The sequence below is a fragment of the Aquarana catesbeiana genome, linkage group LG03, assembly GCF_042186555.1.
Source record: "Aquarana catesbeiana isolate 2022-GZ linkage group LG03, ASM4218655v1, whole genome shotgun sequence".
NCBI lineage: Eukaryota > Metazoa > Chordata > Amphibia > Anura > Ranidae > Aquarana > Aquarana catesbeiana.
The window spans coordinates 9380476-9397638 of NC_133326.1; the positions used below are offsets into that span (position 1 = coordinate 9380476).

A 17163-nucleotide genomic window follows, 5' to 3' on the forward strand; every position below is an offset into this window, starting at 1 on the left:
GTTTATATATATATATAATATGTCACTATAAATGTATTATTATGTAACCAATTCCTGTATGATTGATCTTCATGTATATAATGTATACAATGTAACCAATCCATGTATATAATGTATACAATGTAACCAATCCATGTATATAATGTATACAATGTAACCAATCCATGTATATAATGTATACAATGTAACCAATATCTGTATGATTGATCTCCAGGTATATAATATATATAATGTATAATATCTGTATGATTGATCTCCAGGTATATAATGTATACAATGTAACCAATATTTGTATTATTGATCTCCAGGTATATAATGTATAATATCTGTATGATTGATCTCCAGGTATATAATGTATAATATCTGTATGATTGATCTCCAGGTATATAATATATATAATGTATAATATCTGTATGATTGATCTCCAGGTATATAATGTATAATATCTGTATGATTGATCTCCAGGTATATAATGTATAATATCTTTATTATTGATCTCCAGGTATATAATGTATATAATGTATAATATCTGTATGATTGATCTCCAGGTATATAATGTATAATATCTGTATGATTGATCTCCAGGTATATAATGTATAATATCTGTATGATTGATCTCCAGGTATATAATATATATAATGTATAATATCTGTATGATTGATCTCCATGTATATAATGTATAATATCTGTATGATTGATCTCCAGGTATATAATGTATAATATCTGTATTATTGATCTCCATGTATATAATGTATAATATCTGTATGATTGATCTCCAGGTATATAATGTATAATATCTGTATGATTGATCTCCAGGTATATAATGTATATAATGTATAATATCTGTATTATTGATCTCCATGTATATAATGTATAATATCTGTATGATTGATCTCCAGGTATATAATGTATAATATCTGTATGATTGATCTCCATGTATACAATGTAATCGATCCATGGACGATGTACAGGGGATGATGTCACCCATACATGTATATTATATAGAATTTAGAACCTTCATGTCGGTGACAGCGGGTAACACGTGGTTGTAGGTGAGTCATGACGTCATATTGGGGGGGTGACCTCATACATAAGGGGGGGGGTGATGCACCATTTCGGTACCGGGGCCCCTCTGCAGCACTCGGTATCCATAGGCAGAGCTGTCCGGTTGGGGGAGTTTTCCTCGCCGTGTGATTGGACGATCAGCCCCCAAATCAGATCGGTGGGAGATCAGATCGCCCCCCTCCTCCTCCTCCGCCGTAGGCGGGGCTCTGTCCGCGGTGCTGAATCGGCGGCGTCACGTGACTCGTTGCCAGCTCCGGGGCTCCGATCATCACCGGGGCGGGGAGGGGGGGAGGAGTGTCCGGTGGTGGGCGGAGGAGCGCCGTTGCTCGGGTGTAGCCGGTTGGGGGGCGGGGGCGGACGGGGCCACACACGATGCAGCGGCTCCGGTTGAACGAAGCTCACGCCGTGTACCTGGGGCAGCTGGCCCGGAAGGACGGGATCCGGCGGGGGGTGCTGAGTAAGCGGAGCTCGGATAACACCCGCTGGCAGAGCCGCAGCTTCTCCCTCCTCCATAACCTTCTATTCTGCTTCGACTCCGACACCTCCGGCCGGCCCTGTGCCCTCTACCTACTGGAGGGATGTACGTGTGAGCGGGGGGCCAAGGGGGGCCCCGACCGACAGGTGAGAGATACAGGGGGCCCCGACCGACAGGTGAGACACACAGGGGGGCCCCGACCACATACCGGGGCCCCGACCGACAGGTGAGAGATACAGGGGGCCCGACCGACAGGTGAGAGATACAGGGGGGCCCTATGTACAGGGGGGCCCGACCGACAGGTGAGACACACAGGGGGGCCCCGACCGACAGGTGAGATCCACCGGGGGCCCCGACCGACAGGTGAGAGATACGGGGGGCCCCGACCGACAGGTGAGACACACAGGGGGGCCCCGACCGTCAGGTGAGACATACCGGGGGCCCCGACCGACAGGTGAGAGATACAGGGGGGCCCCGACCGACAGGTGAGATCCACCGGGGGGCCCTATGTACAGGGGGGGCCCGACCGACAGGTGAGAGATACAGGGGGGCCCCGACCGACAGGTGAGACACACAGGGGGGCCCCGACCGACAGGTGAGACATACCGGGGGCCCCGACCGACAGGTGAGATCCACCGGGGGGCCCTATGTACAGGGGGGGCCCGACCGACAGGTGAGACACACAGGGGTGCCAAGGGGGGCCCCGACCGACAGGTGAGACATACCGGGGGGCCCGACCGACAGGTGAGACACACAGGGGGGCCCTATGTACAGGGGGGGCCCCAACCGACAGGTGAGAGATACAGGGGGGCCCCGACCGACAGGTGAGACACACAGGGGGGCCCTATGTACAGGGGGGGCCCCAACCGACAGGTGAGACATACCGGGGGCCCCGACCGACAGGTGAGATCCACCGGGGGGCCCTATGTACAGGGGGGGCCCGACCGACAGGTGAGACACACAGGGGGGCCCCGACCGACAGGTGAGAGATACCGGGGGCCCTATGTACAGGGGGGCCCCGACCGACAGGTGAGACACACAGGGGGGCCCCGACCGACAGGTGAGAGATACCGGGGGGCCCTATGTACAGGGGGGCCCCGACCGACAGGTGAGATCCACAGGGGGGCCCTGACCAACAGGTGAGAGATACAGGGGGGCCCCGACCGACAGGTGAGACATACCGGGGGGCCCTGTGCCCTCCACCTACTGGAGGGATGTACGTGTGAGCGGGGGGCCAAGGGGGGTCCCGACCGACAGGTGAGAGATACCGGGGGCCCTATGTACAGGGGGGCCCCGACCGACAGGTGAGAGATACCAGGGGCCCTATGTACAGGGGGGCCCCGACCGACAGGTGAGATCCACAGGGGGGCCCTATGTACAGGGGGGCCCCGACCGACAGGTGAGACATACCGGGGGGCCCTATGTACAGGGGGGCCCCGATCGACAGGTGAGACATACCAGGGGGCCCTATGTACAGGGGGGCCCCGACCGACAGGTGAGACATACCGGGGGCCCTATGTACAGGGGGGCCCCGACCGACAGGTGAGAGATACAGGGGGCCCTATGTACAGGGGGGCCCCGACCGACAGGTGAGACATACCAGGGGGCCCTGTACCCTCTACCTACTGGAGGGATGTACGTGTGAGAGGGGGGCCCCGACCGACAGGTGAGACACACAGGGGGGCCCTATGTACAGGGGGGCCCCGACCGACAGGTGAGACACACAGGGGGGCCCTATGTACAGGGGGGCCCCGACCGACAGGTGAGAGATACAGGGGGCCCCGACCGACAGGTGAGAGATACCGGGGGGCCCTACATACAGGGGGGCCCCGACCGACAGGTGAGACATACCGGGGGGCCCTGTACCCTCTACCTACTGGAGGGATGTACATGTGAGCAGGGGGCCAAGGGGGGCCCCAACCGACAGGTGAGAGATACAGGGGGCCCTATGTACAGGGGGGCCCCGACCGACAGGTGAGATCCACAGGGGGGCCCTATGTACAGGGGGGCCCCGACCGACAGGTGAGATCCACAGGGGGGCCCTATGTACAGGGGGGCCCCGACCGACAGGTGAGAGATACAGGGGGCCCTATGTACAGGGGGGCCCCGACCGACAGGTGAGAGATACCGGGGGCCCTATGTACAGGGGGGCCCCGACCGACAGGTGAGAGATACCGGGGGCCCTATGTACAGGGGGGCCCTGACCGACAGGTGAGACATACCGGGGGCCCCGACCGACAGGTGAGACATACAGGGGGCCCCAATCGACAGGTGAGAGATACCGGGGGGCCCCGACCGACAGGTGAGACACACAGGGGGGCCAAGGGGGGCCCCGACTGACAGGTGAGACACACAGGGGGGCCCCGACCAACAGGTGAGACACACAGGGTGGCCCGACTGACAGGTGAGACACACAGGGGGCCCCGACCGACAGGTGAGAGATACCGGGGGGCCCCGACCGACAGGTGAGACACACAGGGGGGCCAAGGGGGGCCCCGACTGACAGGTGAGACACACAGGGGGCCAAGTTGGGCCCCGACCAACAGGTGAGACACACGGGTGCCCGACTGACAGGTGAGACACACAGGGGGGCCCTATGTACAGGGGGGCCCCGACCAACAGGTGAGAGATACAGGGGGGCCCCGACCAACAGGTGAGAGATACAGGGGGCCCTGACCGACAGGTGAGAGATACAGGGGGCCCCGACCGACAGGTGAGAGATACAGGGGGCCCCGACTGACAGGTGAGACATACCGGGGGCCCCGACCGACAGGTGAGACACACAGGGGGGCCAAGGGGGGCCTGACCGACAGGTGAGACACACAGGGGGGCCAAGGGGTGCCCCGACCGACAGGTGAGACATACCGGGGGGCCCTATATACAGGGGGGCCCCGACCGACAGGTGAGACATACCGGGGGGGCCCTATGTACAGGGGGGCCCTGACCGACAGGTGAGAGATACAGGGGGGCCCCCGACCGACAGGTGAGACACACAGGGGGGCCCCGACCGACAGGTGAGAGATACCGGGGGGCCCCGACCGACAGGTGAGAGATACCGGGGGGCCCCGACCGACAGGTGAGACACACAGGGGGGCCCAACCGACAGGTGAGACACACAGGGGGGCCCTATGTACAGGGGGGCCCGACTGACAGGTGAGACACACGGGGGCCCTATGTACAGGGGGGCCCCGACCGACAGGTGAGAGATACCGGGGGGCCCTATGTGCAGGGGGGCCCCGACCGACAGGTGAGACACACAGGGGGGCCCTATGTACAGGGGGGCCCCGACCGACAGGTGAGAGATACCGGGGGGCCCTATATACAGGAGGGCCCCGACCGACAGGTGAGACACACAGGGGGGCCAAGGAGGGCCCCGACCGACAGGGGAGACATACCGGGGGGCCCGACCGACAGGTGAGAGATACCGGGGGGCCCTATGTACAGGGGGGCCCCGACCGACAGGTGAGACACACAGGGGGGCCCTATGTACAGGGGGGGCCCAACTGACAGGTGAGACACACAGGGGGGCCCCGACTGACAGGTGAGACACACAGGGGGGCCCCGACCGACAGGTGAGACACACAGGGGGGCCCCCGACCGACAGGTGAGACACACAGGGGGGCCCCGACCGACAGGTGAGACACACAGGGGGGCCCCGACCGACAGGTGAGACACACAGGGGGGCCCCGACCGACAGGTGAGACACACAGGGGGGCCCCGACCGACAGGTAAGACACACAGGGGGGCCCCGACCGACAGGTGAGAGATACGGAGGGCCCCGACCAACAGGTGAGAGATACGGGGGGCCCGACCGACAGGTGTGACACACAGGGGGGCCCTATGTACAGGGGGGCCCCGACCGACAGGTGAGAGATACAGGGGGCCCGACCGACAGGTGAGACATACCGGGGCCCCGACCGACAGGTGAGACACACAGGGGGGCCCGACCGACAGGTGAGAGATACAGGGGGGGCCCTATATACCGGGGGGCCCCGACCCACAGGTGAGCCATACCGGGGGCCCCCGACCGACAGGTGAGACACACAGGGGGGCCCCGACCGACAGGTGAGAGATACAGGGGGGGCCCTATATACCGGGGGGCCCCGACCCACAGGTGAGCCATACCGGGGGCCCCCGACCGACAGGTGAGACATACCGGGGGGCCCCGACCGACAGGTGAGGCATACCGGGGGGCCCCGACCGACAGGTGAGACATACAGGGGGGCCCTATGTACAGGGGGGCCCCGACTGACAGGTGAGACATACAGGGGGGGCCCTATGTACAGGGGGGCCCGACCGACAGGTGAGACATACAGGGGGGCTCTATTTACAGGGGGCCCGGACTGACAGGTGAGACATACAGGGGGGCCCCGGCCAACAGGTGAGACATACAGGGGGGCCCTATGTACAGGGGGGCCCCGACCGACAGGTGAGACATACCGGGGGGGCTCTATGTACAGGGGGCCCCGACCGACAGGTGAGACATACAGGGGGGCCCGGGCCGACAGGTGAGACATACCGGGGGGCACTATGTACAGGGGGCCCCGACCGACAGGTGAGACATACAGGGGGGCCAAGGGGGGCCCCGACCGACAGTTGAGAGATACAGGGGAGCCCTATGTACAGGGGGGCCCCGACCGATAGGTGAGACCTACAGGGGGGCCCCGACCGACAGGCGAGACACACAGGGGGGCCCTATGTACAGGGGGGCCCTGACCGACAGGTGAGAGATACAGGGGTGCCCCGACCGACAGGTGAGACACACGGGGGCCCTACGTACAGGGGGGCCCCGACCGACAGGTGAGAGATACAGGGGGGGCCCTATATACAGGGGGCCCCAACCGACAGGTGAGACCTACCGGGGGCCCTATATACAGGGGGGCCCGACCGACATGTAAGACATACAGGGGGGCCCCGACCGACAGGTGAGACCTACAGTGGGCCCTGTATACACGGGGCTCCGACCGACAGGTGAGAGAAACAGGGGGGCCCGACTGACAGCTGAGACCTACGGGGGGGCCTATATACAGGAGGGCCCCGACCAACAGGTGAGACCTACAGGGGGACCCTATATACCGGGGGCCCCGACCGACAGGTGAGACCTACCAGGGATCCTATATACAGAGGGCCCCGACCTACAGGTGAGACCTACAGGGTGGCCCTTTATACAGGGGGTCCCGACCGACAGGTGAAATATACAGAGGGGCCCCAACCGACACACAGGACAGAGAGAGGCCATACATGTATGTAGGGGAAGAACAGCATAGGGATGGACCATACATGTGTAGGGAAGCTGGGCACACAGGACAGGAAGGGACCATATTGGTGCGTGGGGGGGTGGTCACACAGGACAGGGAGGGACCATATTGGTGTGTAGGGGGGTGGTCACACAGGACAGGGAGGGACCATACAGGTGTGTAGGGGGGTGGTCACACAGGACAGGGAGAGGCCACACATGTATGTAGGGGAAGCACAGCATAGGGATGGACCATACATGTGTGTAGGGAAGCTGGGCACACAGGACAGGAAGGGACCATATTGGTGTGTTAAGGGGGTGGTCACACAGGACGGGGAGGGACCATACTGGTGTGTAGTGAGATTGGGCACACAGAGCAGGGGGGAGTGGCTTTCTAGGTGTGTAGGGAAGCTGGGCACATAGGACAGGGAGGAGTCATGCAAGTGTGTAGGAGGGTTGGGCACACAGAGCAGGGAGGGGCCATACGGGTGTGTAGGGGGCTGGGCACAGAGGTCGGGGAGGAGATATACAGGGGTGTGGGGGTTGGCACACAGGACAGGGAGGGTCATACGGGTTTTGTATGGGGACTGGGCATACAGGGCAGGGAGACGCCATCCAGGTGTGCAGAGAAGCTGGGCACACATGGGATAGGGGCATACTGGTGTGCAGGAGAGTTTGGCACACAGGACAGGAAGTTGACATACAGGTGTGTGTGGGGGGGGGCTGGGCACACAGGTTAGGGAGGGGTCATACAGGTGTGTAGGGAGATGGGTACAGGTATACCTGTCAGGTAGAGGAGTGTCTGTGTGGGTGAAGATGGGTGATGCATGCTCTGTATGTGCACTGTGGGTAGGAGAGGCCCATATAAAGGTGGGCCCTAAGAGGTGCTCAGTGTAGCTGATGATACAGGTGTGCAATGGGAAGGCTGGGGTAATGGGAAGTGGGTGTTCTGGGACTTAGAGAGGGCACAGCAATTGATAGATTGACAGGTGCTATCAGTATAGGGAGGGATGATACAGGTGTGCAATGGTGTAGGGGTGAACACTCAGGTATACCTGTCAGGTAGTAGGTTGGAGTTGTTAAAGGACATGAGGATACATATAGGTATTGAGTGCTCTGTATCTGCACTGTAGGTAGGCGTCGCATACAAAGGTTGACACTACTGGACAAGTAGATAGGAGAGTCGTATACAAGGGTGGTCCCTATTAGACAGGTGTGCTCAGTCTAGCTGATGACACAGGTATACAATGATGCTGATTGCAGCGGGTCTGGGCACACAGGTACATAACTGTCTGCTGGAGCAAGGGGAAGTGGGTATTCCTAAATGTAGAAAGGGATAGATTGACAGAGTGATACAGGTGTGCAATGCTGCAGATGTTTAGGGGGGCCTGGACACACAGGTATACCTTTTAAGTGAAGGCTTTTTGTTGGTAAGAACTAGCAGGGTACATGAGGGCACAGCTGAAGAATGGCGATGAATGCTCTGTAGGTAGTAGAGTTAGATATAAGGGTGGACCCCAGTAGACAGGTAAGCTCAGTGTAGCTGATACAGGCGAGTAATGCTGACGGGTAGAGGAGCTGAACATGCAGGTATACCTGTCCGGTGGAGGGTTGAGGTTATTAAGGGCTATCAGGGTACATGAGGGCACAGCTGAAGATGGGTGATGAGGGCTCTGCAGTTGCATTGTAGGTGAGATATATACAAGGGTGGGCCCTAATGCACAGGTGAGCCCAGTGTAGCTCATGGTACAGGTGTACAATGCAGCTGATGTGTAGGGTGGGTTGAACACACAGGTATACCTGTCAGGGGAAGGGTTGAGTTTGTTGAGGAAGAAAACATTCTCTACCACAAGTTACCTAGGAGTTCTCTGGCCCAAATGCCCAATAATTCTCTTGATACAATTAAGAAGGCTATGCGGTAACATCCATTTCCGAAGTCATCCTCCAGGATGGTCACATGAGAAATAGGCTCCACATTCTACAGGAAGCACAAGCACAGAGAACTTGAAAAAGACCGCCTGCAAGGTTGCCCCTCAGTCTTGAACAGATTAACCAGACAGCAACACTAAAATGACGCAGCCTATCATCAATACGCAAATCTAGAAAACTGTGGAAGATTCCTGGAAAAGGAGCTATCAGGAAATATCTCTGACTTTCCCAAGTCATCCTCCAGGATGGTCACATGAGATATCCATGCCTAGGGTGGAACTACCGCTTGTAGGACCTTGTGACCAAAGGCCAGATCTTGGGCAGAGACCAGATCGATTTTGTAGTGTTTTAGTGAATGTAGATTCACTGGTCCAGGTGGCCGCCTTACATATTTGCTTGATGGAGGCCCCAGCCCACTCTGCCCAGGAAGTTGCCACAGAACAGGTAGAATGAGCCTTTAGACTTGAAGGGCAATCAAGGTTTTGAGTGGCGTGTGCCATGCTAATAGTCAGTCTGATCCATCTGTCAATAGAGTTTTTTTCCTGTAGGAGGTGGAGCCTATCTCTCATGTGAGCGTCCTGGAGGATTCCTGGAAAAGTTACAGTGAGGGGAAAAAAGTATTTGACCCCCCTGCAGATTTTGTACATTTGCCCACTGACAAAGAAATGATCAGTCTGTAATTTTAATGGTCGGTTTATTTTAACAGTGAGAGACAGAATAACAAAAACATCCAGAAAATTGATTGATTTGATTTGCATTTTAATGAGTGAAATAAGTATTTCATCCCCTATCAATCAGCAAGATTTCTGGCTCCCAGGTGACTTCTATACAGGTCGTGAGCTGAGATTAGGAGCACTCCCTTAAAGGGAGTGCTCCTAATCTCAGCTTGTTACCTGTATAAAAGACACCTGTCCACAGAAGCAATTAATCAGATTCCAATCTCTCTACCATGACCAAGACCAAAGAGCTGTCCAAGGATGTCGGGGACAAGATTGTAGACCTACACAAGGCTGGAATGGGCTACAAAACCATCGCCAAGCAGCTTGGTGAGAGGGGGACAACAGTTGGGGCGATTATTCCCAAATGGAAGAAACACAAAATAACTGTCAGTCTCCCTTGGTCTGGGTCCATGTAAGATCTCACCTCGTGGAGTTTCAATGATCATGAGAACGGTGAGGAATCAGCCCAGAACTACACGGGAGAATCTTGTCAATGATCTCAAGGCAGCTGGGACCATAGTCACCGAGAAAAAAATTGGTAACACACTACGCTGTGAAGGACTAAAATCCTGCAGTGCCCGCAAGTTCCCCCCTGCTCATGAAAGCACATGTACAGGCCCGTCTGAAGTTGGGTAATGAACATCTGAATGATTCAGAGGAGAACTGGGTGAATGTGTTGTGGTCAGATGAGACCAAAACTGAGGTCTTTGGCATCAACTTGCTGCGTTTGGAGGAGAAGGAATGCTGACTATGACCAGAAGAACACCATCCTCACCATCCAACATGGAGGTGGAAACATTATACTTTGGGGTTTTTTTTTTTGCTAAGCGGACAGAACAACTTCACCGCATCAAAGGGACGATGGACGGGGCCATGTACCATCAGGTCTTGGGTGAGAACCTCCTTCCCTCAGCCAGGTAATTGAAAATGGGTGGTGGATGGGTATTCCAGCATGACGATGACCCAAAACACACAGCCAAGGCAACAAAAGAGTGACTCAAGAAGAAGCACATTAAGGTCCTGGAGTGGCCTAGCCAGTCTCCAGACCCCAATCCCATAGAAAATATGTGGAGGGAGCTGAAGGTTCGAGTTACCAAACGTCAGCCTGGAAACCTTAATGACTTGGAGAGGATCTGCAAAGAGGAGTGGGACAAAATCCCTCCTGAGATGAGTGCAAACCTGGTGGCCAACTACAAGAAACGTCTGACCTCTGTGGTTGCCAACAAGGGTTTTGCCACCAAGTACTAAGTCATGTTTTGCGAAGGGGCAAATACTTATTAAATACTAATTAAAATGCAAATCAATTTATAACTTTTTTTAAATGCTTTTTAAAAAATATTTTTGTTATTCTATCTCTCACTGTTAAAATAAACTGACCATTAAAATTATAGACTGATCATTTCTTTGTCAGTGGGCAAAATCAGCAGGGGATCAAATACTTTTTTCCCTTCACTGTGTCAGGTAATAACTTGGACTTTATTGGCTACTTAGCCAGATACCGCAGTAACATGCTAACGCGTTTCGGCTGAAGTTTTACTCATAGCAAACTTATGATTAAGGCTTCGGCCGAAACGTGTTGGCATGTTACTTTTGTTTCCTGCTGTATAGCCAATTTAGAATTGTTCCAAGGGATACCAAGTAGCCGGCTTCATTGTATCCAAAATTGTTAAGGGGTATCAAGGTACTTGTGGACACAGATAAAGATGGGTGATAAGTATTTTTACATGCACTGTAGGAGGGAGAGACATACAAGGGTGTGCCTGAATAGACAGGTTAGCTGATGATATGGGTGTAGGGGGCAGGACACACCGGTACACCTGTCAGGTGGAGGGTTAAGGTTAAGGGGCATCAAGGTACTTGTGGGCACAGCTGAGGCTGGGTGATGAATGCTCTGTATGTGCACTATAGGTAGGAGAGTTACAAAAGGGCAGGGCCTTAAAAAACAGGTATGCTTAGTGTAGCTGATCATACAGGTCTATACAGAGAGAAGTAAGCGCATGGATGAATATAAAGGGTCTACTCCACATAAGGGAAAGAATTATGGATATACAAGGCTAGTGAGGTGTGGGAACATCTGGGTAACCTGGGAGGGTTCTGGATGGTTACCTGGATAGACACATTATGTAGAGGTGAGAAGTCTGCTGGGCTTGTGTGGTGTAGATGGGCCTGGGAAGATGGTATGCTGATATTTATTGGACGTTTAGGATCTAGACGGACAGGTGATCATTCTATAGTCTAAGGCTCCATTCAGATTGGTGCAGCCTAAATTCGCAGTGACTTTGAAAAGGTGCCCGCACTACTTTGGTGTGACTTTTGATGCGACTTTGGTCTGGAGAATGTAAAGTCCAATCAGAGCTGCTCCAAAGTTGCACTGAAAGTCATGCGACTTTGGAGACGCGCTAATGTGAGTGGAGCCTAAGGAAGTGTGCCAAGGTATTTGTGTTGGGGGGGGGGGTAGTCTGGTAAAACAATGAGTGTAGTCAGGTGTTGAGTAGTGTGGCTGGTGAACAGGTACGCTCAAAAAGAAGTGTGTTTAGGGAATATACAGGAGGCTGATAGGATAAATGTGTTTTGTGGTTAGGCGTATATAGTATGGCCACATCCAGAACCATCCAGAATGTTTCTAACAAACAGACAATAAGTAGAATCTCTGCTATGGAAGTAGAGTGTGTGTGGTTAGGCCCTGATGGGCTCTGAGGGAAGCTGCTTTTCTGGATTAGTTCCATGGCAGTGCATGGCTTTAGTTTTAGGGCTTCTCCCACCCAAGGCTGATCACCCAGGTGTTTGTATTGTGATAGATGTCCTATAATGCAGTGGTCATCAACCCTGTCCTCAGGGCCCACTAACAGGCCAGGTTTGCAAGATAACTGAAATACATCACAGGTGATATCATTTGCTGCTCAGTGATTGCAGTATTCTAGTCTGCATCTCCCCGAGGTAGTACATAAAACCTGGCCTGTTAGTGGGCCCTTAGGACAGGGTTGATGACCACTGCTATAATCGAATAGTAGTACTGTAGCAAAATGATTGTCTTTCTAAAATCCTGATCAATATATGGCCCACCAGATGCGAAATTGGGCTGTTATAGAGATACAAGGGAGCACCTTGGAGGTCCAGGTATCTCATCAACGACTTTGAATGAGATACTGGGATGTAGAAAATTCTTAGAAGTCTAGCTACAAAAGAGACAGTTCATAACCTGGAATTCAAATCTTGGGGTAACTGTGTGTATTCTAGTGACTCATTTGTGGGTTCCGTTGATTTGGATAAGTATTATATATACACAATGAGGAGAGCAACATGATTCTCCAACTTTTTTCAACCCCAGTTCCTCTAGAACAGAGGTTCTCAACTCCTGTCCTCAGGACCCACTAACAGGCCAGGTTTTCAAGATAACTGAAATACATCACAGGTGATATCGTTTGCTGCTCAGTGATTGCAGTATTCTAGTCTGCATCTCCCCAAGGTATTACTTGAAATCTGGCCTGTTAGTGGGTCCTGAGGAGAAGAGTTGAAAACCACTGGTCTAGTGGTGTTGGTGGTTCCTTGAATAATTTCTGCACCTTAGATAATTTTCCAGTTACCACTGACACCAATGGTCTTTTTTAGCTATATGTAGGAAGGGGGAATCTTCCCAATGACCACAAGGAACATTCTTCTCAATGAACACAAATGTAAGGGCGATTCTTTCCATTTCCCTAATATAGGGTGCATTCTTCTTACTGACCATCAGTATAAGGAGCATTCTTCCCATTGACCAGCAATGTAGGGAGCATTCTTCCCACTGACCACCAATGTAGGGAACATTCTTCCCATTGACCACCAATGTAAGGGGCATTCTTCCCATTGGCCACAAATGTAAGGGGCATTCTTCCCATTAGCCACAAATGTAAGGAGCAATCTTCCCACTAACAACCAACCTGGGGGGGGGGGGGATCTTCCTAATGACCACAAACATAAGCAGAGGTGATGACGTAAACGCTGTGTGAGCGTAGACCAGCGGGGGAAGGAGGACAATTAAACTTGGGCATGGTTCAGTTCAACCATGACTAGTGTAAGTTCACCCTTATTGGTGGCTCTAACTTATTGATGTGTTCTAAATGTATTAGTGGCTCTAGACTTATTGGTGACTCTAGACTTGTTTGTTTATCTAGACTTCTTGGTGGCTCTAACCTATTAATGGTTCTAGATTTATTGGTGGTTGTAGACCTAATGGTGGCTCAAGACGTATTTATCGGTCTCTTTAGACTTATTTGTTTATCCAGATTTGTTGATGGCTCTAGACTTGTTGGCGGCTCCAGACTTATTGCTGGCTCTAGACTTATTGGTGGCTCTAACCTATTGATGGCTCTAACCTATTGATGGTTCTAGATTTATTAGTGGCTATAGACTCAATGGTGGCTCTAGACGTATTGGATTATCTAGATTCATAGGTGGCTTTAGATTTATTGGTCTCTCTAGACTTATTTGTTTATCTAGATTTATTGATTACTCTAGACTTATTGGTGGCTTTAACCTATTGTTGGCTCTAGATCTACTGATGGCTCTTAAATGGGTTTTTTTTTTGGTGCATTAGCATTCATTTTCAAGTCATCCATTGGGAAGTGACACATCCCTGGATGGGTCAACAACATAGTAACAGCAATATCTATTTTCTATCTGTTTTGTGTTTGCATGCATTCCTGTGCTTTGCATTCAGAAGAACAAGACACATAGGCAATCATTGTTTCCTCTGTTTCCTTGCAGTGCCCGGTACTGATCTGGTGCACAAAATTGCAGGTCACTGTACAAGGTGTGAATGCGCCCCTGGGGCTGTGACCAATGAGTGACTTTAATAGAAATGGGACAGGATAGATATATGGGAGATGCCATTGCTTTGACTTTAGTAACTTGGAACAAGCTGGGTCACAGGTCTTGACTTCACTGTCTGCATACTTTTTCATGGCTTGCTCCAACTAGTGAAGATGGAGATGGCAGGTATGGATTTTACACTTTTTTAACACTCATTTATCCAGGTGATGAGGCCTATAGACTGTGAATGAGCTGCTTGTTTATACAGCTTCAGGTGGTGGAGGCAACCTATGTAGGTGTAGGGGGACGCAGAGGCTTCACAAACACATGAGTGTGGGTAAGTGGCCCCAAATGCGGACAGTGTGTGTGTGTTTGAGGTCGCTCACTCGCCTGCATACCTGTCAAGTTAGGACGAGCGATTGCGTCTTTGCAGCCGTCATGTCCCCATATACTTCCATGGGCTGCCTGTGCACAGCACCTTGCGGCTCCAGCCACCGAAATGGCCCATTCACGGTCTGTGAGTGATTGTGACCATGTGAATGAGGCCCTAGAACCAAGTAAGCAATGGCAAGCCTCCTTTTTTTTCATGACAGGTCCCTCTGAAATGCAAAATGCTCAGTTTTGACTGCAGTGTGATTTACTATTCTATTATTGTTTTATATACACAGTGTCTCACAAAAGTAAGTACACCCCTCACATTTTATTTGTAAATCTTTTCTTCTATCTTTTCATGTGACAACACTGAAGAAATGACACTTGTCTACAATGTAAAGTAGTGAGTGTACAGCTTGTATAACAGTGTAAATTTGCTGTCCCCTCAAAATAACTCAACACACAGCCATTAATGTCTAAACCGCTGGCAACAAAAGTCAGTACACCCCTAAGTGAAAATGTCCAAATTGGGCCCAAAGCAGTGGCGGTGCATCCATAAGGGCGCACGGGCGCCGCCCCCTCTGTCCAGCCACCCCCTCTATCACCAATAGATGAATTCATGCATTGCATGAATCTTTCTATGACCGTCGCTGCCACCCCCTATTCAGGCGCCTGGCCTCTTTTTGGGCACCGGGCGCCTGAATTACATCGGCGGGGGGGTGGTTTTGAAGCACCCGATTCGAGCCATAGGCTCTAATAGGTGTCAAAAAAGTGACCTGCGAGCGCCATGCTGGGCGCTCGCAGGTCACTCAGCTGTGTTAGAAAAGAGAATGAATATTCGCTTTCCTAACGCTAAACCGCCAATCAGCTGCTCGGGTCTGTTACCTGTCACCTGATTGGCTGAAACGTCAGGCGCCGCTATTTGACGCCTTTCGGGAGGAGAGGACGGGAGATGTGGACAGCAGGAGACGCACAAAGGAGCCCGATCGTCGCTGCCACCCGGTGCCCCACCAAGACTGGGTAAGTGCCGGGCAGACGGCGAGCAGGTGGGAGGGGGGGGGTCACACTGGGGGCATTCTAGGGCACACTGGCAGCATTTGATCGGCACAGTGGCAGCGTTTAATGGGCACATAAGACAACCTCTGGATATGACGCTGAGCACGTGCACTCAACTTCTTTGGTCAACCATGGTGAAGCCTGTTCTGAGTGGAACCTGTCCTGTTATACCGCTGTATGGTCTTGGCCACCGTGCTGCAGCTCAGTTTCAGGGTCTTGGCAATCTTCTTAAAGCTTAGGCCATCTTTATGTAGTGTGACAACACTAAACACTAACACAAAACCGCTTATCCGCCAATCAGGTGCTCGGGTCTGTTACCTGTCACCTGATTGGCTGAAACGACAGGCGCCACTATTGGACTTCAGATCCTCAGAGAGTTCTTTGCCATGAGGTGCCATGTGGAACTTCCAGTGACCAGTATGAGAGAGTGAGAGCGATAACACCAAATTTAACACACCTGCTCCCCATTCACACCTGAGACCTTGTAACACTAACGAGTCACATGACACCGGGGAGGGAAAATGGCTAATTGGGCCCAATTTGGACATTTTCACTTAGGGGTGTACTCACTTTTGTTGCCAGCGGTTTAGACATTTAGTGGCTGTGTGTTGAGTTATTTTGAGGGGACAGCAAATTTACACTGTTATACAAGCTGTACACTCACTACTTTACATTGTAGACAAGTGTCATTTCTTCAGTGTTGTCACATGAAAAGATAGAAGAAAAGATTTACAAAAATGTGAGGGGTGTACTTACTTTTGTGAGAGAGTGTGTGAGTGTGTGTGTGTGTATATATATGCGTGTATATATATATAATTTTGAAATGTTCCACATTTTGTCATGTTACAACCAAAACCGTAAATGTATTTTATTGGGATTTTATATGATGGACCGACACAAAGTGTCACATAATTGTGAAGTGGAAGGAAAATGATAAATGGTTTTCAACATTTTTTTACAAAAAAATATGTGAAAAGTGTGGGGGGTACATTTGTATAGCGCCCCCTGGAGTCAATACTTTGTAGAACCCCCTTTCTCTGCAATTACAGCTGCAAGTCTTTTTGGGGATGTCTCTACCAGCTTTGCACATCTAGAGAGGGACATTTTTGCCCATTCTTCTTTACAAAATATCTCAAGCTCTGTCAGATTGGATGGAGAGCGTCTGTGAACAGCAATTTCCATGTCTTGCCACAGTTTTTAGGTCTGGACTGTGACTGGGCCATTCTAACACATGAATATGCTTTGATCTAAACCATTCCATTGTAGCTCTAGCTGGATGTTTCGGGTTGTTGTCCTGCTGGAAGGTGAACCTCCGCCCCAGTCTCAAGTCTTTTGCAGACTCTAACAGGTTTTCTTCTCAGATTGCCCTGTATTTGTCTCCATCCATCTTCCCATCAACTCTGACCAGCTTCCCTGTCCCTGCTGAAGAAAAGCATCCCCACCCCATGATGCTGCCACCACCATGTTTCACGGTGGGGATGGTGTGTTCAGGGTGATGTGCAGTGTTAGTTTTCCCCACA

General features: G+C 52.1%; 1 protein-coding gene across 2 annotated transcripts in view; it reads left to right on the plus strand.

Annotated features, from left to right (window-relative positions):
• The first annotated feature begins 1364 nt into the window (after window positions 1–1364).
• Window positions 1365–17163, plus strand: part of RASGRF1 (Ras protein specific guanine nucleotide releasing factor 1) — a 168580-nt gene continuing 152781 nt past the window's right edge. Inside the window, exon 1 of one of the 2 annotated variants that reach the window (XM_073618247.1) lies at window positions 1365–1716. In XM_073618247.1, coding sequence (XP_073474348.1) covers window positions 1438–1716 — 279 coding nt within the window. In that variant the 5' untranslated portion in view covers window positions 1365–1437. The remainder of the gene's footprint in view (window positions 1717–17163) is intronic. The other variant, XM_073618248.1, reaches the window with a different exon arrangement.